The sequence below is a fragment of the Osmia lignaria genome, chromosome 13 (genome assembly GCF_051020975.1).
Source record: "Osmia lignaria lignaria isolate PbOS001 chromosome 13, iyOsmLign1, whole genome shotgun sequence".
Taxonomy (NCBI): domain Eukaryota; kingdom Metazoa; phylum Arthropoda; class Insecta; order Hymenoptera; family Megachilidae; genus Osmia; species Osmia lignaria.
The window spans coordinates 7,081,164-7,106,262 of record NC_135044.1 but is presented as its reverse complement, the minus strand read 5'-3'; the positions used below and the strand labels follow the sequence as shown (position 1 = coordinate 7,106,262).

Genomic DNA, 25,099 nt, shown 5'->3' with positions numbered 1-25,099 from the left:
ATATGATCGGTATCGCAGACCCTCAAACCTTGCGTTTTGTACAAAATTACGTTTAGCTGGTTCACGAAGCTCCTAACTCTAATACCCGACACGCGTCCTCATCAAAGCGATCCTTTCACTATCGATGGTCCATTGAAAGGCACACTTAACCGCTCCATCTTCTTTTGTCCGGTACCTAGTTTGCGGTAGCCTGAGACTAACTACTATTCGTTTACCAGTGCGCTTTCAGCAAAGCCGAGGATAAAGTTAGTTTAATTTAATCGTTAAAGATCAGCCACCAATATCTGTGTAATTAGGGGATTAAGGCAATATCACGTGCCACCGTTTTAACCCTTGGACAGAGGACCATGAAGATAGCTCCAATATTAATTTAATTAAAATTAATTATAATTATAAGAATTACTCTTTCAATATATGAAGCTGTTTTGTTAAAAAATTGTACATTTGACTTTAGGTTAATATCCTTGTACATGTTTTGTAAGTTTGAAATATTGGAAATATTGAAATAAATATTTTTTTCATAAAATAATACCTGGATTTTATTTATAAACCTGTATTTCCTGATTAAAAAATGAAGAAATTTGAATATTGTTTAAAGTAACGTTGTTTAGTATGCAGAACATGAGGTATCTTTCACGCCTGATCAACTGAAACAGAATGGGATATCATTTTTTTAAGCATCCAGAGCTGAAAATGTGTTCACAGTAACGTCACCGACGATCGGCGACATTAATAAAATAATGCAGTCACGGACATCGGAACACTCGAATGCGCAGGGGTGAAAGAAAGCAGGGGGTTGAAACGGAGACGCGACCTTATGTTCGTACATCGTCACTCTTGTCTCTCTCCTTTTTCGTTGCTGTCAAACGACAAGCAAGGAGAGAACGAAGGTGGTAGGATAATTGGCAGGGGTCCGCAACAATATTTATTACACGCAGGGGTAGCAAAAATCATAATGGCCAACTGGGGTATAAACTGCACCAGCCTCTTTGCGGTTCGTTAAACGATGTTTCGTTTGGGGGATCGAGCCTGTTGCTAAAATACACGTTTCTCAAAATTTCTTCAATTTCTCCAATTTTCCACTGACCTCAAAAAATAGTTTCTTAGCAGAGGAGAACTTAGATTATAAAAACCTTAATTTATATCTTTACTTTTATTAATAGAAAAATAAAATTAATTTATTATTTCTTTTATTATTTAATAATACTCGTCAACAAGAGTTAAATATTATCAATTTCTTGAGTGTCATTTATTTTTACTGAAAACAAATTTTCTTTACCTTTATTACAATATGTAGATTATTAGGTAAGATTCAGGTTGGTATTATTTCTTTTCCGTCCGTGTATTTATCGCGTCTCACGAACGTGTCTAGAAACTCGAGACTGTGTGCGTGGTTTGAGTTCAAGTATGATCATAATGTTCGTTAAGTACGTGTTTGTAGTTACCCCTGAGGCGAACCAGCCACCCCCTAAGAGCGAAGAAGACCAAGCTCCGCCTTCATCCCCGTTATCGTCGCCATGGGGTTGGCTGTTACGAGGGTGGTATACTCGAGGGGCGGTTCTTCCCTTCCCTATCAGTTTTCTCTCTTTCTCTTCTATCCTATCTGGTATTATCATATTACTCAACGAAGAGCAGGACAGATAGAACGGAAGAGAGACAGTGTATCGCAAAGTGAAACGGAACATTGGCCGAATACTGACAGTCGTTCGTAGACACCCTTAACGTGTTCCTTGCTCCACCGTGTTACACGTTTCCATTTGTGAATACTGTATCTTTTTATCTTACCGTTTCACTGGATTCTTCTCGGTTGTTGTACAAAGAGGGTGAATTTTTTAATAGTTCGACAACATTCTGTTTTGTATGAGTTTGACGTGATAGGATTACGTGACTGAGCTGAGTGATTGATTCGGCTGTTGTGAACAGCCTTGGAGCCTTGGTCTATCAGGTATTTGTTCAATTTTTATTATATATTACTTGAAAGGTGAACAATTCGTACGTTGATAAAAGGGAAAATGTCAACAGGTTAATTAGAAATTAATTAGAATATAATGTGTCAAGGGTGTCAGGAAGAATTGTTTCTTTTAAGAAATTTTGCAGGAGTTAAAATTTTATTTTTGAAAACTTATAGTATTTTCTGCCACGGTGAAAAATTATTTTTGAATATTCCCAAACGCAAAATCTTTAAATCAGGACTGGTTTCATTCAAAAATGGAGATACATAATTATATTAATCGAAATGTCATGCAGAATCATTGGTGGACACTTCACAGTTATCCCTAAGTAAATTGATAGGCGATTCACGAGCCCTGGGGGTTGAACTGGTCCCATGGGACACGAGGGTTTACGTCGAACAGAGAGGGATGGTTCGGTACACAAGCTAGCAAACACCATAAACTCTTTGTCCAGAGATTAGCCGTGCATCGCTTTGGATTTAACTCGCGAAAGACCTTGAAAACAACAACCTGTTCCGTTTAAGAGAATTAACGGGGGTAGAACATGGTAGTAGGCCAAAAATGACTGATTTCATTTAATTGCTTGTACCAGTTAACAAATTTTTTAATTACAATTCATTATCGAATATATTTATATAAAATTATTCCTATTTATAATATTTTAACGAGTGTTTTCACCTGTTCATCAAAATCATAAGAGGGAAATTTCGACACACGATTACTTGCGAGTCCAGCGGGTTGAGGTGGCTCAGGTGACCCCTGTATAAGTTTCACCGTGTTACGGGCATCTGGTAGCAATTTCACGAGTTACTAAAGTTTGGCAATTCGACTCATTTTTCGCTTGACTACCCCTGAATGATCGTTTCTCTCCCGAAGAAACGTCGAACCGTCGCTGAAAAGTGCTTCTGCAAGATACTTCCATATTAAATGTGCTACTTTTCCTCGAATAGTTAATACACCATGCCAAACCATACGCTTACTCTAAAATAAAGAGACCTTCTACAAAAATAATAGAACGATCAGAATCACCAAAAATGAAAGAAAGAAAAATATCATTCTGATTCAAACTATCCGTTTGTTGTTTTCTAAATAAAACATCTCAAGTAAAAATATTCAAAGTATACAATCAGTATAAAGTAAAGGGACGTCGTTGCGAGAAGCATCGAACAACGAGCAATAACATAGAAACAAGGCTATAGCAAAAGGAGAAGAGGTTGGATGGTAGAAAATCAGTGGGAAAGAGAGAGAAGAGATAGAAAATGAGAGCACGATGTAGTCATAATGGAAGCGCAGAGATTTAACAACGTTACAATGAACGAACAAGCGTTCCCCAACCCCCTCAGTTCCCCGGTACCAACCCCTCCAGTGCTGGCGGTGCCTCCAGGAGCCGAGGATCGCAGATTGAATTGTAAAATAACCGAGAGGGGAACAATGCGCCTCGGTACAACATTGTGTTTGCATTTAAATAATCCGCGAGTCCGCGGGTATGCTTATCCCCGTGACTTTCGTCTTTCCCTCCTGTCCTCCCCCGCTGCCCTGTTGCATAACTACTTCCGTTGTATCGTGTCTGTTTGTTTCCCGCGGACCACTCGGCAGAGTTGTTTCTTCATGGAAAAGCGGCAAACATTGTTCCGCTTTGCATTAAAAGAGAGTAAACAGACGACGGAGAATGTTATCTCTTCAGGTTATTACGTTCCTCTATTTGTATACGTTCGTAATTATACGCGGAAAACTACGACAAACTGTTTAATGACATTTATATAATCGGAGTTGTAAGTGTTTTATTCATTAAAATACATCATTTATGAAAGGTAAATGGTGGTGAAAGTTTGAGTGTCTGCTCTAGAAATAATGAGATTAATTGAAGGGTAATGATAACAACCCTTGTCAAAAATTTACGAATTCAAGCAAGATTTATAATATAAAAAGTAATTTTTTAAATAAAAACAACTCTGGCGACCAGCCATTTTCTATTGAAAATATTAATGAAATATTTACGTAATTATGTTTATCAAAATTTTAGCTTTAAATTGATACATCATAAGTATTATTCGAAGATACTTTACAAACCACCAAAAAGAACCAAAACCCCCAAAACAATCGAAACCATTCGCACCTTCAAAACCTTGTCTTAATCCCAAACTCGATCTGCAATGTTAACAAAGAATCCAGGATCGTGTGTTATTATCGAGCCTCTTAATTAGCTAATGAACGGACGCGTAAGTAGGTGAACAAACAACCGGACCATTAGTAGAACGTATGCGGCCGTTTCTAGTTTGTACTAATTGTAAGTAGCGAGTAATTAATGCGGTCGATTCGAGTCCGATCCGTCGAACCGTTGACCAGTGGCATCCGTTCGAACAAGTCCTGAGGGGTTAGGGGGATGAGGGGGAGGGTGCGGAGGAGATTGTCGATGGAAGCTGCAGGTGGACGTAGAGGTATGGAGGGGGTTGTTCTGGCTCGGATACCGGCATTGTTTCACGGTGGATGAGAATTTAATTTGCGCGACGAGGATGGTAGCAGAGGCTGGAGAACGCACGGGAGCAAGATGGAACGTTGAAGGGAGACGGAGGGTGGAACGGAGTGAAAGAGAACGCAGAGTACTGTTAGAGTGGGGGTAGAAAAGGGTGAAGGTAGAGGGTCGGATGGGTGCTGCCTTGTTTAAGCGTGGGTGGGGGTGTCAAATTGAATTACCCCCTGGTTTCCTGGGTCCCCGGGGACGTTTGCTGGAGCGCTGGCGCTCTCTGTGCTTCTACGTCAGGGCTTGGCTCGCTTGTAGATGGGTTTTATCTGCCTACGCCACCGGTACACGGACAAACGGTGTACAGGGTATACCTTCATGGAGGCGTTTTCAATTAAAATCAACACCGAGGGTTGCCTCCACCCACCCACCCCCTCCTCTCTCTCTCTCTCTCTCTCTCGTTTTCTTCTCTTTCCATCTCTATCGATCTTCCTCTCTCTTTCTGACGTAGTTGCGCAAAATCAGATCCGTCTTTCTCTTTTTTCTCTTCTACTCTTATTTTCGCCTCCTCTTCCCCGCCGACGGTCTCTCATGAAAAATTCACCGTACCAATGAAATTTTCGCCGGGCGTTAAACTAATGGAAGGTGAACCTGTACACCGTTGGATCGTGGATAGGGGATGAGGGTACGGCGGGTAATGTCGATGGCATGTGGATTCATGTTTTTACTTCTATAATTAAGTATCTGGGAGTATATTTTTCGAGGTCAAATACCTTGAATTACATATTGGATATATGGTGAGAAAATATCAAATTGTAAAGCAAAGAATCAGCCAATGCTTTCCTAAGTGATATTTCGTATTTCGAAACTTGAATTCAATTGAATTTGTAATTGATTCATACTTGCGAGTACATATTGAACTTGATCCCATTCCTACCCATGGAGCATTTATTGCTATTTCGTCTTCAATTTTCCAACGAGACGCCGTCTCTCCTTCGACTGTAAGAGGATAAGGAACTCGATGCTCTATCTTTCCGTTTCGTTTTTGTTTCTTAGGTATTTCTTTTTCCACGCTTTGCACCTTTGTTCGACGTCGAACGTTTGAAAGAATTCAGAGTTTCCAGAATCTTTTTCCGTAACATATTATAAACTTGGAAAGCGAACGGGAAAGTAACGTGACTGGGGAGTTTCTTTTGAAGTGAGTCTAATGCAATCGTTACACATAAGATTCGAGAAAAATTTAGTAGTTACTTTTAAAAAAATTTCATTTAACTCGGCTACGATTACACCGTCCAACAAATTTCAATTTTTTTTTTTAATTATGTAAGATATACTGATTATTCAGAATTTAATTAAACTGCTTTGATTTACACGGTGTAAAATTTCATATTTTCTTTGAATTTCTGTATCAATGGAGCTTTGACTTTCATTAAAGGACTGGTACTTGTCCATTAATTTCTCGTGAAGAAGAAAAATATAAATTTTTCTACCTCGTTTACAGTGCTAGAATACGACAACTTTGACCACGAATGGATTACTTCCATCTCTTTGAATTTATTTAATTACCGAGCAAAATGCGACCAGTCGCCAGACAAAATTGTGCTTAACCCTTCTATGACAAAATTAATTTTATACTTGTTCCACTGGTAATCTTCTTTAATAAATACCAAATTATTTACGTATTTAGAAAAATAATCAAAATTGTTTATAACAACAGCATTGCCACGATAGAAATTAATAATATAACACTCCGATTAAATCATCCGAAAAGAAAATCTGCATTATTGAAAAAGAAAAGATAAAATATGGCTGACACGATTTAATCAAATTAAATGCAAACGAACGTTTAATGACGCCAGGTTGGATAGCCCATGTATTCGCGATGACAAGTGATCGATAAAGTGTAATAAATATAATTACAACGAAAGTGGAAGGAGCATATAAACAGAGAAGAGAGACGATGTATCGTTTTGCATTGCTTTTTTGACCGTACTACTCTGCATAAAATCTGCACGAATTTATCGAACATGCTTCGTGAAATGATGAGTCGATGTAAAAATATTATATTTTCTGATCGCTTTTGTCTTTTTTTTTTTTTTACATTTTTGCAGTAGAATGGATGCGTCGGCGGTATTATCGATGCCGCCAATAACCGCGCCCCAAAAATCAGCACAGTCGCCGCAGCCGCAGTCGCACTCGAAATCCAATCAGGTATCACATACCTTTTTTTATACTACACCATTCTATTTAATAACTGTTCCCTTTCGAATGGATAAAAGCATCAAAATTCATTTACTTTCACCAATTTGTTATTAAAACCATATCCTGCTCCAGATGCCCTAGAATACTTCCTGCTTCGGTCCACTTTCCGTCCTCCTAAAAGCTACCAAACGTCATTAGAAAAAGAAACTTTCCTAGCTTACCCAATTCCAATTAAAAAAAAAAAAAATAATGTTCATGTCCAGGAATCATGTTGTGAACCTAAACTCTCAGGAGTTACAGGTGAGCACTGTTTCCCTCTACGGAATCCACATCGTCTCTCTGGTGATCGAGGGTCAGGAGAGGCTCTGTTTGGCCCAGATCAGCAACACGTTGCTGAAACAGTTCAGCTACAACGAGATTCACAATCGCAGAGTAGCATTGGGCATAACCTGTGTCCAATGCACCCCTGTCCAGTTGGAGATCCTCCGTCGGGCAGGTGCGATGCCGGTCTCCTCCAGGAGATGCGGCATGATTACTCGAAGGGAAGCCGAGCGTCTCTGCAAATCGTTCCTCGGCGACAACGCGCCGCCCAGGTTGGTTCAATTTACGCGTCTCAATCGTCATGAAATCGCGCTCTAAAAAAGCCATCACGGTATGTTTCCTTCAAGACTGCCGGAGGACTTCGCCTTCTCCGTGCACCACGAGTGCGCCTGGGGTTGCCGGGGCGCCTTTCTGCCCGCACGTTACAACAGTTCCCGGGCAAAGTGCATCAAGTGTGCCTACTGCGGCTTGTTCTTCTCGCCGAATAAATTCATCTTCCACTCGCATCGGATCGGCCCGTCGGACAAATACGTCCAGCCAGACGCGGCGAACTTTAACTCGTGGCGGCGTCATATGAAGCTGTCCGGCAATCCGCCGGACGAGGTGGTGCACGCCTGGGAGGACGTCAAAGCGATGTTCAACGGGGGGACGAGAAAACGATTGCTTAATAATCCGACTTCAAGAGAATCGCACAGCCCGGCCAAACAACCGAGATCATCCCCCACTCAAATACCCACCCTTGTACCGTCACCTACGCACCCTCGGGTGCCTCCATTCCCAGAATTGCCTTTGCCACTGTCGAGAAGCCTCGTTATGGACTACGTGTGGCACCAGCATCAGCAGGCTGCAGCCGTCGCTGCAGCGAAAACACCTGGATTCCCCTTTTCACCCTACGCTCTGCCTTGGCTCGCCAAGAGAGGACCAGTGCTGTTTCCCGGTAATTTCAATTTAATTTTTTCTTATTTTGAATAATTAATCGGATTCGAGGACACGTGCAGTACGAAAGATGAAAGTTATGGAAGCTTTTGTGTATGTAATTTGCACGATTACACTGGGAACAAACGGAAATTACATTACGGATCAGAATTCATTAATATGATTGCATGGAAAATGAGAATGACAGAAAGAATATTATGAAAATTGTTGTTAATCAGTATAACACCAGCAATTATACTGTTCGTAGAAGTTAATGGCCTGTGATAATAATTATTAATATTCGGGCAACGTATTCTATATATTCCTCTTGCCGGTTTGAATATTGCTATTTCAATTCGTTTCCACGGGTTAGCATTAATCAATCGAAATTATTTTAACTAATAGTAGGTGAAATCACGGTGCACGGTCAGTTATTAATTCGAGTGGGGTGCAGAAGTTACCAAGCGATGTCGGTAACAAATTTTAGCCATGGACAAGGTACTTAGAGGATTAGCTTAACCCCGGTTCGCAAACAAACACTGTTAGTTAATGTTTGAAATTCATTACATACGGAATTACCAACAATATAAATACACCAAATTCTAACAATAATTAAAATAACTTTTTAATTTGGTATATCACATGAAATTTGAAATTTTTTAATTACACAGCACCTTTACCACCATCAATAAGTGGTTCCAGTCCAACGGAACCATTGATACCGACGGTGAACCCATCGTTACATCAGTCTGCCTTCCATCCTGTTATTCGTGGACCACCGATTGTTGAACCAGTGGCCCAAGAACAACCAGCAGACGCTTCCGTTGTCAATAAAGAAGATAATTCTGACGACGAAGTGGATATTGAAACAACGGAAGACGATCCGGTGACACCTTTAAATGCTACCACTCCGAACCTTCATTCGGTTTCGAATTCGGCTACCAGCAGTCACAGTGGTCGCAATTCGCCACAGTGCTGGAGTCCTCCTCGAGAAACGGTGAGTCGTTTCTTTCATCTTAATTATTAATCATTGTATTTTTAATTCTATTTTTATCACGAATTTTAAATAAAAAAATTTTCAAAAATTTTAAACGAGAAAGGAAAAAGATTTAAAACAAAGGTGAACGTATTGTTCAATCCTTTCAGTAATTAATCGACACTCCATCAACCTAATGTTATACGGTGAAGCGTGACAGTGTAATGTTTCTCGATGGCACGTGGCCATTGTTGCACCCCCGATTGTAACAGAATTACGAGAAGCTTCATCGTAACGCTATAGGGTGAGCAAACACTAAACACCGTGAAAGGAAAACTTTTCTGAAAATATGCTGCCTTCCCTTGAACAGCTTACTCAAACACGCAATCGGTGGTTCGCGATAATCAAGTTCTAATTCGAATAGGTACTTCTGCACGTGGCCATTTTTCACACGCGACGTGGGGTTTGAATTAAAGCAGGAAACGTAAGGTGCTTTCTGATTAATAAATTCGAACCGTGTCGTGCAACAACATGATTAATTATTCAAACTCAATTCTGCACGATTTAATTTCTCATGATACGGTTGAAAATAAGAAATTCTGTTTTAAGGACCATCGTTTGGAATTTTATTCCAGGGAAATTGAAGTAGATAAACTCCTATTATGGAAACATTATTTTACCTAAGGAAACAAGTGAACCTATACCGAAAAGTAATACATTAAAACGTCACGTCAGCCACGATCTTTAATCATTGAGTAGTGAATAAAGCTATATATTCTGATCGTTTAATAGCCGAGTATATTTACGTTGGGCGAAGAAGTTAGCCTCACCCTTGAACACTTTCCCCTTCTGCAAACATACAACGGGATAACATTTGGTTACGTGATACCGGATAACAAACTTTTACTTCGAATTAATCAAATTAACCGAGTTGTAGGAACCGATCTATCGTAATCGAATGTGTATTTTTCTCGTATTGGAAAATATGATCGTTCTTTTGTTTCAGAATATTTGTTTTCTTAAATTAGAAAATTAATTTTGCGAGTGGGTCGCTGCTAACCAACTGAATTATCCCTGAATATCATTCCTTAAATTCTCGGCTAATATTAATGATCATTAGACGAGTTCGAATACCATTTAAGCAAGTAAATCGTCATAGAAAGCTAGAGGCAAGAACTAGTTGGCAGGGCTGCAGAGGGTGAGAGATTCCTGCCACGTAATACTACTCGACCGTCCCTAGAATTTACTCTGCGGTCTGACTGCTCGTGCGGCTGCCCTCGTCAATTGCGATAATTATTGTGTCAGTAAATACTCCGTAACCGTACGAACTAAACGGACTGGTGCTATCGACTGGACGTAATATACTCGCACACTGTGGATACACTTATGGCAACGATATAAATTAAATGAACGATCACGATGTAACTGTGCTGCACGCCTATCGTCGCGATCCATCGGAAATTAATTATTATCTCCATTTGATATAGTCCCGTTCTAATTCACCGTTTACCTTATTCCAGTTGCATGTTTTAACGTTCAGATTACCAAAACGAACGTTTTGAGGAGATTGTCAAGAGATTCAGGAATTAAAAATCCTAAGAAGATTTGATAACAATGGAAATATTTGATGATATCTCAATTTATTCAGATCTATCTATTCCGAGAACATTGTTTATCACAATTAATGAAAAAATTTTCAAAATAGATTTAAGGGATTAAACTGTTTTCAAGCTCGGGACACGAATTGAACGTAAACGTGACAGGACGTTTCGTATTAACGAGCTTTGCATTCAGCACAGAAAATGATAACAATTCATTCCTGTTCTCTTAGATGTACAAAAGAAGTACAATTAGCGATAATTATCCGTAAGAGGTAAACGAGGGGTTGAGAGAGATATAGGAAAGAGAGAAAGAAGTAGGAAAAAAAGATACAGAGGGGTCGAGCAGGATAAGCCATCCGGATTGCCAGACAGCTTTTCAATTCTCCCCTTGTTGGTGAACGTGTCGAGTAGGATAGATCCGTACTTTGTGAAGAGACTGAACCAAATCTCTCTTTCTCTCTCTCTGATCACGATGACACTGGGTGTATACGTACACGGATATCCGTCACAAAAGTACACAGACAGGATAGGAAGTGGAAAACCCGGTTACTGCATCGCCTCTGATACAGAGTCGTGCAGAACCACAAGTGTATTGCGGTAACTAAGTAATCCCCGAACGTTATTTGCAGTTATTTCTCGCTTCGACGAATCGAGCGGAGAAAAGGGGAACCAAAGGACCGGTATTTTCATTTTCGAAACATCTGTGTAGTGGTTGCTTTTCGAATTGCGGCGAAATCTGTACCCGTCATCGATAGACCCTATCTACTTAAGTCTAAAACTTGTGTCGGATTTCGACTTCGGATGGTTAAACCACTCGCGTAATTTCAATATTCGAAATTTTTAATAAAATATATTAAAAGTACTATCGGTTTTTGCTAGAAATGTTTAGTTACATAGATAAACGAGTATTTCTAAAGGAAATGTAACTACCTGAACGAAAACACGTAATTTCTTTCGAAAGAAAGTCCATTGAGAAAATTGACGAGGATAAAAGTAAAGTGGTACGTTTGATGTATTCGAACAGCATGGAAATAAGGACGATGTGATTATCGGTGTGAAATGCTCCTCTGGTCAATTAAGATCCTTTTTGGCCGATCGTGATTAACGAACATCCAACTCATGTCAGGTCTCCGAGCATCGGATTTCCGCTAGAGGATCTACGAAGACACTCACAGACCTCCTCTTACTCTGATCCGTTTAAACGCAATTAAATGCTGTCACGTAGAAGAAGAGGAGAGGGGTCGGGAACGTTTAAATCAAACTCCGGATGCTTTAGTTAGTTTCGACCGCAACTTTTAATTGCGATTCAACTGTCTAGAGAGCCATTAGATTTTCCAAGGGGCACGCTACGTTTTTCTTTTTCTTCTTCTTTTTATCCTTCTCTTTGCTACGTGATTTCGTCTTCTTCTTCTTCGTACGGCTCGTGAAAAAGTTTTAAACGAGTCAATGGTACCTCGATTAACCCTTGAACAGCGGAGCCTGGCTCAATTATGACCCAAATCATCGTGTTAAAAGTGATACTTACATTGCAACTAGAAATGCGAATTGCAATGATTTACGTTCGTTAATTAAGAAAATTTAGTTGACATTTGAAGGGAGCAGTGAGTACCGTTTAAGTTTCTCCCTGTATAGAACGAAATGCCAACATCTGACCTTATATCCCTGAAACCCTTCGGGACTCTTTGATTAAATCGACTGCTACCACTTCCATCTAGAAGCATCTTTCGAAAAAGTTAACCTGGTAACATTTTCCTTGAAATAAACCTACCGTCCTTAAGTAATACTTTATAAATTAATTTTTTCAAGATATCATATCTCTTGGATTAATTTGAAAGTTGGAATTACGCGAATGGTAATGAATAATTTTATCGTTTATCGTTGCGTAGATCCTCGATTTCCCGTGCGAGTTATGAAATAATTTTTACCAAAATCCATCTCTCAGAGAACTCCGCTGTGAACACAGCAACCGAGTTAACGAGTTTTATCCCCGATTGCACCAAAATTTCGACGCCTTTTCACTGACGGTTCAACATACACACCACCGTTTATTTTTCCAGAGTAATCAATGCAAAGATTGCTGTTTTCATATACCGATCGTTAGTTTCCAATCGATTCGAACCTAGTGGAACGTAAAATGTGGACAAAAAAATATCGTCCAGATTATACATAACGATGTTCCATAGATGGTTTTCAACATTTCACGTTATTTGGACTTTTAAATACACTTTTCAAAACGAATATTTTAATTTATATTCGTGAAACAGGATACAGCGTCATTTATTCGAATTCAATGATGAATATAATCCTCAGCAAATAAAAATAATGTTTATTACAGTGATTATTTATCAAAATTGTGAAAACTCTGACTGACATAATTTTTGACAAAAGTATTTTTAATTTGGTCTATTCATTTTAATTTCAATAAATTATGAAAAATATGCAGAATAGACAAGAATGTTTATTTCTGAAAAATTATTCCATACATTTTTTTAATTAACGATTTTACTTTAAAAGTGTATATAATAAAATTATACGTCTTTCAGTTCTTGGAAGCTGCAGATTTAATAGACGCTTTTAATTTAAATTAACCATTTTAACGAGAAGTTAATCGTAGCTTTGCTGCTGTGTAAACAGAGCCTGACGAAAAAGAGATAGAAATATTCAGTGAAAACGTACTATTACAAGCATGAAAAAGAGAGGAGAAGAGAAATGATGGGAAATCAGGACGAGAGCTGGGTTGAATTCGAGGGTGCTGGGCGGAGCTGGGTCTCAATTGACGATTCTAATTAAATCAACAGTCACCGCCTACAACTTCCATAACGGAGTTTCATTTTCATCTGACATTTCTCCACAGACGTTCATTCTTGCTATCTCAGTGCGTTTCAAAATTGCCACAAGTGCAATTTTACAATATATTTCTGTCATGAAATTAGATCAGACCTTCTATGTGTTTCTTAATATGATTTTTTCAATGTTCAAAAAATTATATTTAAATTTGAAATAAATTAAGTTCATTACACTTTTTGCATAGAATTTTTAATTATGTATTTCTCGTTAATAAATGATATAATATTTTACAATCGAGCCGTGATCGTCGAATCGAACTATGCTTTCGAATAAAGCCGACATTATATGCAGCATAATCAATTCCCCGGTATAATTCCGCAACACGCCACGAATTTGGTCAAGTTCGGCCAACCGGAAGTGATTCGACTAACACGATTGCGTACTAACTTTGCACTCGACGAGTGGCTCGCATCCCCCCATCCAAACTTGTACAAATCGCACTTACATCCTATTACTTCAGCTCTCTTGACACCGGGTATGCTTATCAATTTTCATAATTGATAGACTTCCTTTTTTATTACCTGATAAGTGAAATTTTAATAGAAGGTAATTTTCAACCCTACCAAAATTTAAGCGGATAAGCGATGGGAATATTATTTTAAAAAATGAATTATTATCCACAATCATCTTGAGAAATTTCAAACTTCATACTGCCCAATTGAAAGGGTAAAATAAACGTCTAGGAACCATCGTGTGTCATCAATTAAAATCTCTCGATCTTGACAAGGATTCGATCAAACTGATAGGAACAAAAAGTTTCTTTCTACCTTTCCGATACGCGAGTCGTCCAATTCAATCCCAAAATTCCATGAACAAACGGGTGCATTCGCGAGATACCGGATCCATTTAAAAAAAAAAAAGGAACCCTTGTCCATCGAACCTGTATACATATATCCATACATCAGTGAAAAGTTTTGCCGTTTAAAATGTCATGGTGTAGTGGAACGAGCAATAAGAGGAGGAAGTGAAATAACGGTAGAAAGAGGAAGAGGATGCGATAGTGGCGAACGAACGAGGGGATGTTGGAGCACGCTACGATTGTTTCTCCATAATCCTTTATTGGATCAACGGGGCTGAAACAATTGAGCGAGCTATAACGCAAGGATGGGCTTGGTCTGGTACACGGGCAGACGAGCGTGTTGGATTTTCGGTATGGTGATGCCGATGCCGATGGCCCGCTTTGGAAAGCTTCACCGAAACTACCACACGAATTCTAGAGAAAGGATGGTAGAGACGAGACGATAGATGGGGGAGGTGGTGGAGGATTGATAAGCGAGGCTGGTTTACGATGATGGCGGAGGGAAAAGGAATTCTACCTACTTTGCCGGCTGAACGGAGTTACAAATGGGAGAACGCAGAACTCATCCGCAAGTAGAGATTCGCCTACCCCCCTCCCATCTACCCCCTTCTACCCTTGTTTATTTCGATCTGTTTATGGGGAAATTTACCGATTCGTCTTACTCTCCTTTTTATTTCTGTCATGTTTTATTTTGTTACTTCTTTCAATGTTTTAATGTCAACACTGGGGGGTGAGTTAGGTATTTTAAATGCGAGTTAAAATATTTACCGAGAAAATTTTAATCTGATTTAAATAATAATTTTTAATTAGTTTATTTTAAGATATAAATTTATTTTTTTCACAATGTGTATCTTTCACTTTATCCTTACAGAAACGTTTGCAAAGGCAACAGTAACATCTGTGCTTATCACGTACAAGAGGTATAATAATCTCTCTTTTTCTTCTATTGTTTTCACCCTCTGTATCTAGTCCGAGATCTATCATTCAGACAATTCACCCTTGGGAGCACGTGAAAACGTCTACGGGACAGTGGAAAAGCTAAAATATTGTGTCTAGGATTTGTTGGGTCTTCGATACACGTACTGGAGACTTATTGTCTTCAATAATGAAACGAAATCTTATCTTTCATTTGTAATTAAAGAGTTATCTTAAAACAAAAAATTAAATAATTATTGAAATAGTATTTCAACCCTCAGACGACAGACCATACAATTTTCTCAGGCTCCACTGTTCAAGGATTAAACATTGCTATTTCAGAAGTGAGGGTTTGATATTAATAAAAGGGGTGATACTTGAATCGACAATTTTCGATTGGTTCTACAGCATACGGACTTAAAATCCATAGTACACCGTGACAGATCAATCTTTCACGATTTTCGCGAATACACTACTGGGATTCAACTCTGCATGCAACGAGGTTGCACGGTTGTTATGAGCAACATATGTGCCAATTGTATTATGGGGTATCTTTCACCATCGAACACCTGCTTCTGCTGGTAAACGTGTTCCCATTAAACCAGACTTTCTGTCCTAACATCATCTAAATACATATTTTTCTATCATACAGAGGTTCTACGTCAAAAAATTAACAATTTTCATTTTGTAAATTTATTAAATGGAAGAAGAACCGAAAGTGTATTAATCTAGAAGGGGGGAAAAAAAGAGGTCGTTAAGTATGTTTGGGTCTATCGATTAAAATCTACCCCTTCTAATGTTTCGACTCGTTGAATTATTTCACAATAGATAAACCTACCCTCTTATGCCCCTAGCGCTTTTCGTCAAGCTCCTCTGTACACAAAACGTAATTACTTGGAATCCCAAACACCATGAAAATTTGATCGGCGTCTTGCTCGTCGCAAGCTATTAGCATCGAACGAGCGACATAGAATGGTATTAAAAAGTTTAATTAAATGCTACCTTTTAACGTTGAAAAGGTCATCGTACTTAAACAATCCAGAAAGATACTTACAAAGTTACAAATTTAAAAAAAAATATATATAACCTGAAGTTAAATGTTGGATAATTTTTAAACGAAAGAGTTTCATATTCGTACGAACAATTTTTTACAATCAATAATAGCGAGTGTCTGTGTGGTACGCATTAATGGTGATATGAACGTCGTTAACAAACAGCGGTGACCAATCTCTCGCGGGTAACAAAGTAAATGTAATCGGGGTGGCTTCCACCACGGCATTACGTGACAATGTAATCGTCCTACACCTAGCTTGAATATTTTATTAGTGCTCGATGGAGGCGTCACGCTTGCAATCGCTTTTACTCGAACCGGTATCTAGAATCGTGCATCTCCGCGATTACCTTCATACATCAGTTTCAAACAATAATTTTTTTATTTTTATGTACGTACGACTTAAAATAATGAAAAAGTTAATGGTCACTTTGTGACATTTAACTTAAGGTGCAATCTCTTTGATTTGCTTTCAAAGTTCATTACATTTTTTTTTTAAATCGTAATGTTAGAAATTTTTCTTTTTTTAAATTGAATTTTAGAATTTTAAAATCTTAAAACGTTGAGGGGGCTGTTCTGGATTTTTTGGCGGGCCAAAAACATAAAATAATGGAAGGTACCAATCTAGAAGCCTATGTATCCCCAAAAATTACACTTTTAATATGTCTGACCACACGTAGTCTTTTCTACTATGGCAATCAATGTATTCATTTTACTCGATGATATTTTTTTTTATAAAACACCTCGCATGTTATAGTAGATTAAATATGATATACTGGACCATCCTATAATGCCAAGAATTGTTATTACCCAGACGATACAGCCCCGGAACCCTTTAAATATGCATCCTCGCGTGTTACCTTCCTGCCACTTTTATTTTTCTTCTACTGTTTTGTCACGAAACAACCAATACCCTTGATGTACGCACGCTGATTTTTAAATAATGCCCGTCACGCGGCTGTTTCAGAGAATTGATTTAATCATTGCATCTTATCAGAAGAATCTATGGAACATAAAACGTTCTACCAAGCAAACGTATCGTGTAATTTGAAAGTATTAATTTTCGAAGATAACGTTGAGTAATAACTGCCTTGGTTTCTCATTAACTATATTAATTGGTCGTATAATCAATTCTTACATTCAATTATTAAACGTCAAAACAGATTGTCCCGAGTCGACCGAAATAATTTGGGTACTCGCACACCCTTACTAAATACCTATCTAAGACTTAGTTTAAAAAATGATAATTTCATCTTGTTTTAGGAACGAGAAGCTGAGAAAATTGCAGAGGAAGCGGCAGCCATACGTGATACCAAACCGGAACTCCAACCTGCAAGGAGTCCCGGAAGCTGGCAAGGAAATAACTTTTATCGACAATTGAATGCAATAAAAGGTAAAAGTCATCATTATTTTAACAAACTTTTTACTCTACAAAATAACCATTTGAAATGATGAATGGTAAATAAAGGAAGCAATTGAGTATAATTAACTCCACTGTTCAATAAATGAAAGAATAAAATATTTCATGAAAAATACAAGTATTGTACAGTAATTACAACGTCTCCTGTAATGAATGAACCGCTCGTTTGTTAGTTGGTAAAATTCTTGGAAGTAATTACCATCAGTTTCCCGTAGAACTGGAAATAGTAAATATCGTTCAGTTGGTGCTTAATCTCCCTCGGCATTTCAGGACTATGGCGTCCTAATATTAGTAATTGGTAATTAGCACGGCAGCAAGTGGTTCACAAGGTAGATCGGAGTTTCGATTAATTAGAATAATTAGTCGCGACCGTAGTGTTAAGTGAAAACGGAGGGTTCCTCTCGACATCAAAATAGAGGGGGTGGATCTTGGAGATCGTAATAACATGAAAAGGGGTTGAGGGTTGAAACTCCTCTCGACGAGGAGGCGTGATTTCCTCGACGCTTGCGCGCTTCCACATCGAATTCAAGGATGGCACGATGAAAATGTTTCGCTCGATTTTAATCCTTTCCTTGTTTATTATATCATACACTGTAGAAATTCTTTTCTAATAAAAGAATTTTAATCACTTCCATTTTTTTAAATGGCATCATATAATTCTTTCTACAAAATTAGATTAAATTTGAACTGTCTCCATGGTCCACCGTCCAAGGATTAATTAACAAAATTTCTTGTTAATGCATCAATCAAATATTAATCGAATTTAATTAAAATTCAATTACAGAAAAAAGGTGAATCAGTCTTTACCTTCAAGATTACTAATATTTTTTAAACGGAATTACTTAATAAAAAAAATCTTTTAGAGAATTGTTATGAAATATTTCAAACGAATCCTGTAACTTTGATCAAAATAAAATTCCCTGAATCAATCAGAAACACAGATTTTATAACCATTCCTCGAATAGAAAAATTTCAAAAAGCATTTATTAATTGATATCAAAGAACTTGGATTCACCTTTTTGATCCCGAAGCACACTGATACATCGGATGGTTCGATCAACATTTCCAATATTTTGTTCGTCGATTCATCGGTCATTCTATTTTAAATGAATAAATAAATGAAACGGTTTTTCGATTTTGTTTGTCTCCTTTGATTCGCCAGCCGGCTCGTCTGCGGAATTTTGTTAATTTTCAACAATTGATGATTGCAGGAAACGAACCGACGGAGAGAACAAGCTCGAATTGTTCCGCTTGCCATCCACGAGGAATATTTTACGGTCAGATCCATAGCCCGTCTGCGTCCACTAATTAATCGACACGACAGGAGGGAAGGTAGGGGGGACAGAGATAGAAAAAGAAGAGAGGATGGAACACGAGAAAGAGGTAGAAAGTAATTCAAAAAAGACAGTGTAAATTAGGGATCTCCGTCTGTACCTATTCATTACGGATACGTTCAATACCAATTAGTCTAAAACACATTGATCCTCTGAAATCATTATATTTTTCAAAAACTTTTTCTTTGCTTTAATGAGTACCACATCTATCCATTTTGAACATCCTGTATGTACAATAAATTAATGATACCTGAATTATGCAAAAATAATTTGGCCCCGGTCAAAGGCCGGGTTTATCAACTAGTTCTACACTTATAAAGCAGATGTGAAATTAGAAAACAAAAAGGAAAAAGAATTTCCCGTGAAGCTCAAAACTTGTATTTCCATGAAAATATATGTATAATCATTACCTTTCATGCACATAGAAAATTGCACCCACGCTACTTTTTAATGAAACTTATGGAAATATCATAGGCGTGTAAATGGCAAAACTTTAGCTAGAAATAAACTTTGAATACACTGATAGAAATTTTAACGATAAATATTTAGCAAAATATTTTTGTTTTAAAATTAACTTTGGATCAAAATTCTGCATATATTAATACCGATAGAATAATTAATCTGTATGAAGGGTGATGTAGTGGCAATGAAATTTTTGAAACGACAAATTTTCTTCTGCTTTTTATCGTAGACCGATGTAACAAGTACAGCTGTAAGAAACAACGTGTAGATTGTGTGCGAGTTGAAAGCGTAACAAATAGTCGAGAAGCATGCGGAAACACTGTGTGTAATCCTGATAACAATAAAAAAATCCTGATCACTGGTGTATCCAGATTTTGTCTTGTTTCTTTAAGCTATCTTTTATTAACCCTTTGACCTGTAATTTGCACACTTAATATTTTCCTCATTTTAACAAATAAAAATAAACATAAAAATTATCCAAATACGTGTGCATTACGAAGATAGAATAAATTTCAAGTTTCTCGAGGAAGCATAACGAATACAAATCTGCGTCAGATTACTCAGAAGAAAACAAATCCTTTTCAATTACTGGAGAAACTAGTATACAGTAGAATGCACGCTGTAATCTTGGTCGTTGGATATATCCCTGCTGTGAAATCCTCAGGGAACTCCCCCGCCTACTACGTAAGGACGCTCGAATGAGCAGAAATCCTTAACGGATACATCTCCGTAGTCCCCGGACGATCGTCAGCAAAATTTCAGATTTTCACCACATATGGTACTTACGTGCCATTCTTATACGCACACCAGAAAAGAAATAGGGAAACCTCGACCGTCTTTTCATCTTACTCTATGTCCCTGTATACAGGCTGTCTCAAATATGTTTACAGGAGATACATTCAGAGAATTTTATCGAATCTCTTGAAATCGATTATATAGTCAATGGTGAACAGGCAATGCCAATGATAGGCACTATAGAAGAAACACCGTCTGCGGCTAATGTTCCGGCAAATTGGCTTCGCGAACGTAGACGCCGTTTTCCTCTCGGGAGGAATCTACAAGTACGAGTGGATTTTCTCGCACCGATTTTTCCCGTAACTACCTCACGTTCCGACGATACATGTTCACGTACCACCATAAAGGACCGCCCGACTACTTGGAAACCGAAACTATTTGTAACAGAGGCTAACGTAGATACAGGATGGGGCACTATCTATGTCTACCTAAAACATTTCTACGGTTCTTTCTAATTTCCCAATCAAATTTTATGACTTTAGAATTAGCATCCCTTTTTAACCCTTGAAAAGTGAAGTCTGGTTTAACCGAGACTTGAAATTATTTTAACTTAAAATTTTTCCATATTTCTAAAAACTAATTAAATGATTCTTACTTTGTTCAATATGGTATTCATACAATATGAAAAAAAAAAAGAAAACAGATAATCCTTGACTTTTGATCTGTAATATATGAAATGGAAGGGATTAAATGGAAAAAATGTCGTATTTTTTAACTGTGCTGCAACAGTGAGGGACGTACACATATAGGGAACTAGTATAACGAGCAAGGATTTAAACACAACTTTCTGTCGTCTACAGTAAAGTCGACAAGCTGGGTATTTAAAGAAACATTTTAATTGCAGGAGGTAAGCAGCTTACGTGCCCCCCTCTCGTGCATTAATAAAAGCGACCCTCCTATTATGGGATGCGAACCAGAGAGCGGGGTATTGTATCTGCGAGAAAGTAATTCGACTTTTCGTTCGAAGGAAAACGTCTTTCGACGGACCTTCTTCGAATTAAAAAAGAAGAAAGAGAAAAAAGTAACAATAACAGACATCTGATAAGACTCAACGAGGAAGGCTAAGAGTAAATTGAAAAGCAAATTAAAATAAAAAGTTTGACGCAATTAGTCCAGTCCGAAGATTTTACAATCTTATTTTAAAATGAAATCAGAAAAAAAATAAGTATACTGATATTGTCATGACCAGGTGGAGGACAGGGTGGGCCTTTACCCTGAATTTTATATAGATTAACCCCTTCACCATTCTAAGATTTTGAGGTTCCCAAATTTAAAAATTCCAAAATTATGAAGTTCTCAAATTCTAATATTTAAATATTCTGATATAAAAATCGCAGTACACGGGCGTTATATATAAATAAAATAACAATTCTAAATGTGAAGCCATGCAGGGATCGAAGTAGTTCTGTAATTGGGCATGAAAAAAGGGCTATATTTTCCGTGTTTAACATGAGAAAAAGAAAAGGCTTGCTTTGTAGAGCATGATAATAAGCGGACGCGAAAGAAGTGGAATGAAGGCTCTATCTCGCGGCACGGGGAAATAACATGTGGAAACGGAAAGCACGTGGAGGGTGCTTTATGGGGGTTCCCCGAGAGTTGATGGTATGCCTTGTTACCGGGAAGAACCGTGCTCCCTCGGGTAATATCGTATACAATTATGTCCACAGAAGAGAAGACATACATTATGGATGCTGGTTCTATGCCTGGTAAATCATGTCGCAGGCTTGGTTAACTCTGCAAATGATCTGCTGAATCACGCCTCGCGACCGTGCGGTAACGACTACAGAATCAACGAGACTGAACATGTCTTCGTTTACAAATAGGTTATGAATTCGTGCCTCGAGAACGGGTGCTATCTACTCTGACCTAGTATTAAAGTATCAATAAACACATCGCACTGCAACAGTCTAATGCACCTTAACGATAACAGACTAGACGAAGGCCTCATTATGAAGCCCTTGATGGCGTCACACGTTAATTATAAATTAATCGCAAAATAAAATCGCTCATTAAAAATATTTTCAAATTCGATCGCTGCGTCATCTATACAAAAACGGCGCAAACTACTCGACAACGTATCGACCGGTTTTTTAAAACAGGAAAACACTACAACAAGGTATTGAAAATTATTCGATAACTTACTTACCAATTGCTGGAGGTTAGGTCGATAACTCGGTAAATAATTTTCTCTCCCTTCCAGTAAGGGATGCAAGTGTTCCCCTGTTCCGGAAAATTGATCGCTAAGCCGTTGAGTAGTTTCAGTCACTTTTGTATAGATAGCGGTGCGGACGAAGACGAGAACACAACCGACCGCCACGGCATCCGCGGATAGACTGAGGCGCGCCTGCGCCAAGCGGTCGATATATCGAGTCGAATGACTGATGAATCGACCAACCGTCAGTTACCAACGCGCATGAAGTGAATACAAGTTTGTCAAATATTTATTTGAATAATCTCTCGGTCTTGTGCTGATTTTGACTGATTTATAAAATAAAAAGAACTAAAGAGAGTCAAAATTATATATCGATTAGTCCACAAATTGTCAAATAGTTTCCGCTGCTTTCCGATAGATAGTGCTAGTGTTCCCTGTTTGAAAATTGATCGGTAAGCTGTTGAATAGTTTGAGCTGTTTTTGTATAGATGGCGATGAGGTCGAATTTAAGAAATTTTAAATTTATGGTGGTCTTTTTTAAATAAAAGTTTGTGAAACACTTACTTTAATAATTTTACAGTCTTGTACTGATTTTGAGTGATCCCTATAAAAATAAAATATTGAATCAAGAGGAATGAAAAATTCAATTTTGTTCGCAAATATATGAAGTCTTCAGAAACAAGTAGGCAAGAATGAAACATGTCTCCGGTTCCCAGATCACCCTCGATAATCCAATTCCGAATGATCCGCATCGTGAACGCGTGTACCAGGCGTTCTTAATCATCATCAGGCTCAACAAGGTACAATGACGATTGAGTTCTCATTGTCGTTGTTCAATGCTCACCCTAACTGAATGCCTAACCGACACACAGGGTAGTCACACCCCTGAATTGGCCCCAGCGTGTTCTCGTGCCGTTCGTCGGCATTGAAACGCGTGAAAAATCTGACTGGAAGAACGGAGACGGTCCAGCCATTTCAGACCCATTCGAAGCTCTCCAGTGTTTCGAGTACCTTTGCCAAAAGGCTGGTTACGAGCGATCTCATTCATAGAAATCTTCCCTGACTCAATCGAGGGAAAGGGTTGGAAAGGATCGGCTGAGCCTCTGGGTAATCCTCAGCTTACACGGGCTTAAGTGTAAATATTGATTCCAATCGGGTGTCGTCCAACAATGGAACCAACATCCTTCGGGACTGTCCACGATGGTCGAGCGCGAGCCGCTGTCAAAACAGTCATTAACCACCTTGCAATAAACGATTTCCTTCCTATCGAGAATCCTCCATCTTATCCGTTCCATCTCTCTACGTCACTGATGAGTAAAAGATAGCGAAAATAAGGGAAGGAAATGTTCTGTCTTGTGCAGCTTGGCCAGCTTTCCTTAAGTTCTCTAGGACCATCGTGTTTAATATGACATAAGTCAACAAAGATGAAATAAATTTTAACAAACGACTAATACTTAGACATCAATTTATTAAAAGGACAAAAGCAGGATCGGTACCTCGTATAAAAAGGGAAAGAGTAATATCAAACTATACAGACAAAAATTGTTCATCACACCTCATAGCAATCCAAGTTTTGAAATTCAAAAGAACTGCAACTTATGCTAATTTTCAATTGTTTCAATTTAGACTTTTCTCCCCTGCACACTTACTAAGACTCGAGACCTAATCCTAATTTACACCACAAAAGTGCACCTTCCGAAATGCAAAAAGATGTCGAAAATTTATAAACAGTATTTCTTTCACAAGACATGTAGAACACACACGTTGTTATAGCGAAATAAAAAAGAAAGTAAAAATACCCTTAGAAAGAAGAAAATACTCATCTACCTTTGCTAATTCTATCAACCTCCATACCATTACCGTTCATTTGTGTGGGCACTTCCGTGTTTAGAGGTGCACCGCTGAAGCCAATTCTGGCTTTAGGCGGAAGTCCATGGAATTCTGGTAGATTCTCCATTTCGTACATTTGATTGTGTTGGGCAAAGGAATCTGCGTGAAGTCGAGTTGTCATTATGCCGAATCCTTCGATCAGAGCTAAAAACACTCCGCCGACAGTGGCACTTCCTATCATCGAGGGAATCCCTGTTCTAGCGGCCAGAACTCCTCCCGTTAAAGCGCCGCTTAATATCGAGTTCCACGGGTCTTCTTTGGACCGATAACGTATCAAACTGCACTCGATCGCGGAAAACAAACCACCCCAAACAGCGAAATTTCCGGCCAACAGAGGGACTCGATTCTTTACCGCCGTTAGTCCACCGAACAACCTCCTTTGGATTCCAGACGGGGCATTCCGGAAGCCGATGACACTCTGATACGAAATGGTCGAAATTGAACATCTATAAATTCTCATACGTTTTGTGTATTATGGGAAATGACACATGATCGCTTACTTGAAAAAGTGTTCCACAAATGGTACCCATGGTGAAAGCACCTCCACAGTCATCCATTATCCTCCAAGGACATGGTTCACGATTATATTCCATATCGCAAAATTTTTAATTTGTCAATTGCAAAAAGTTCTCTTTACGAATTCTTTATTCATGATTTGAAGCTACTTATTTATAAATAAACAATATATCCAAAACGTCTTCATAAGTTCTAGTTATGGAAAAATGATAGTAATTTCATATATTTTTATATAATCAGCATGAATGTAGCTATTTTATTATAAATCATATGAAGTTTCTAACAAATCACGTGTATTACGATTTAATACCGTGTCAGTTTTTTAATTGAGATCTTTCATGTTTGACTCTAAATTTTTTCCTAATTACAATCTACCAATTTTTGAATGAAAACGTCTATGGATATATTTTGTTATTGAAATGGTCGTATGACGCGTGGCCCTTTCTACGAAGGGGTAAGTCGATGGTTGAAACGAGCTCAGCAGGGAACA

General features: G+C 38.2%; 2 protein-coding genes across 2 annotated transcripts; one reads left to right on the top strand and one right to left on the bottom strand.

The window, feature by feature from the left end:
• The first annotated feature begins 6,528 nt into the window (after positions 1-6,528).
• fuss (SKI family transcriptional corepressor fussel) lies at positions 6,529-19,312 on the top strand. The gene is made up of 6 exons (XM_034319402.2): positions 6,529-6,624; positions 6,907-7,208; positions 7,284-7,873; positions 8,523-8,848; positions 17,304-17,433; positions 18,672-19,312. Exons 1-6 carry the CDS (start codon positions 6,529-6,531, stop codon positions 18,770-18,772), a joined length of 1,545 nt encoding a protein of 514 aa, XP_034175293.1. The 3' UTR covers positions 18,773-19,312.
• Positions 19,313-23,652: 4,340 nt separating this feature from the next.
• Positions 23,653-24,834, bottom strand: LOC117602069 (mitochondrial import inner membrane translocase subunit Tim17-A). Its single transcript, XM_034319587.2, has 2 exons — positions 24,594-24,834; positions 23,653-24,511 (listed from the first exon to the last, which is right to left on the bottom strand). The coding sequence occupies exons 1-2, from the start codon at positions 24,684-24,686 to the stop codon at positions 24,023-24,025; spliced, it is 582 nt and encodes a 193-aa protein (XP_034175478.1). The 5' UTR covers positions 24,687-24,834; the 3' UTR covers positions 23,653-24,022.
• Positions 24,835-25,099: the final 265 nt, after the last annotated feature.

Excerpts from the sequence above, each read along its gene's own strand:
- fuss (XM_034319402.2), top strand. The coding sequence starts at position 6,529 with ATGGATGCGTCGGCGGTATTATCGATGCCGCCAATAACCGCGCCCCAA. Across the intron at positions 6,625-6,906 it reads CGCACTCGAAATCCAATCAG|GAGTTACAGGTGAGCACTGT; the intron begins GTATCACATACC and ends CTAAACTCTCAG. Across the intron at positions 7,209-7,283 it reads GGCGACAACGCGCCGCCCAG|ACTGCCGGAGGACTTCGCCT; the intron begins GTTGGTTCAATT and ends GTTTCCTTCAAG.
- LOC117602069 (XM_034319587.2), bottom strand. The coding sequence starts at position 24,686 with ATGGAATATAATCGTGAACCATGTCCTTGGAGGATAATGGATGACTGT. Across the intron at positions 24,512-24,593 it reads TTTGTGGAACACTTTTTCAA|AGTGTCATCGGCTTCCGGAA; the intron begins GTAAGCGATCAT and ends ATTTCGTATCAG.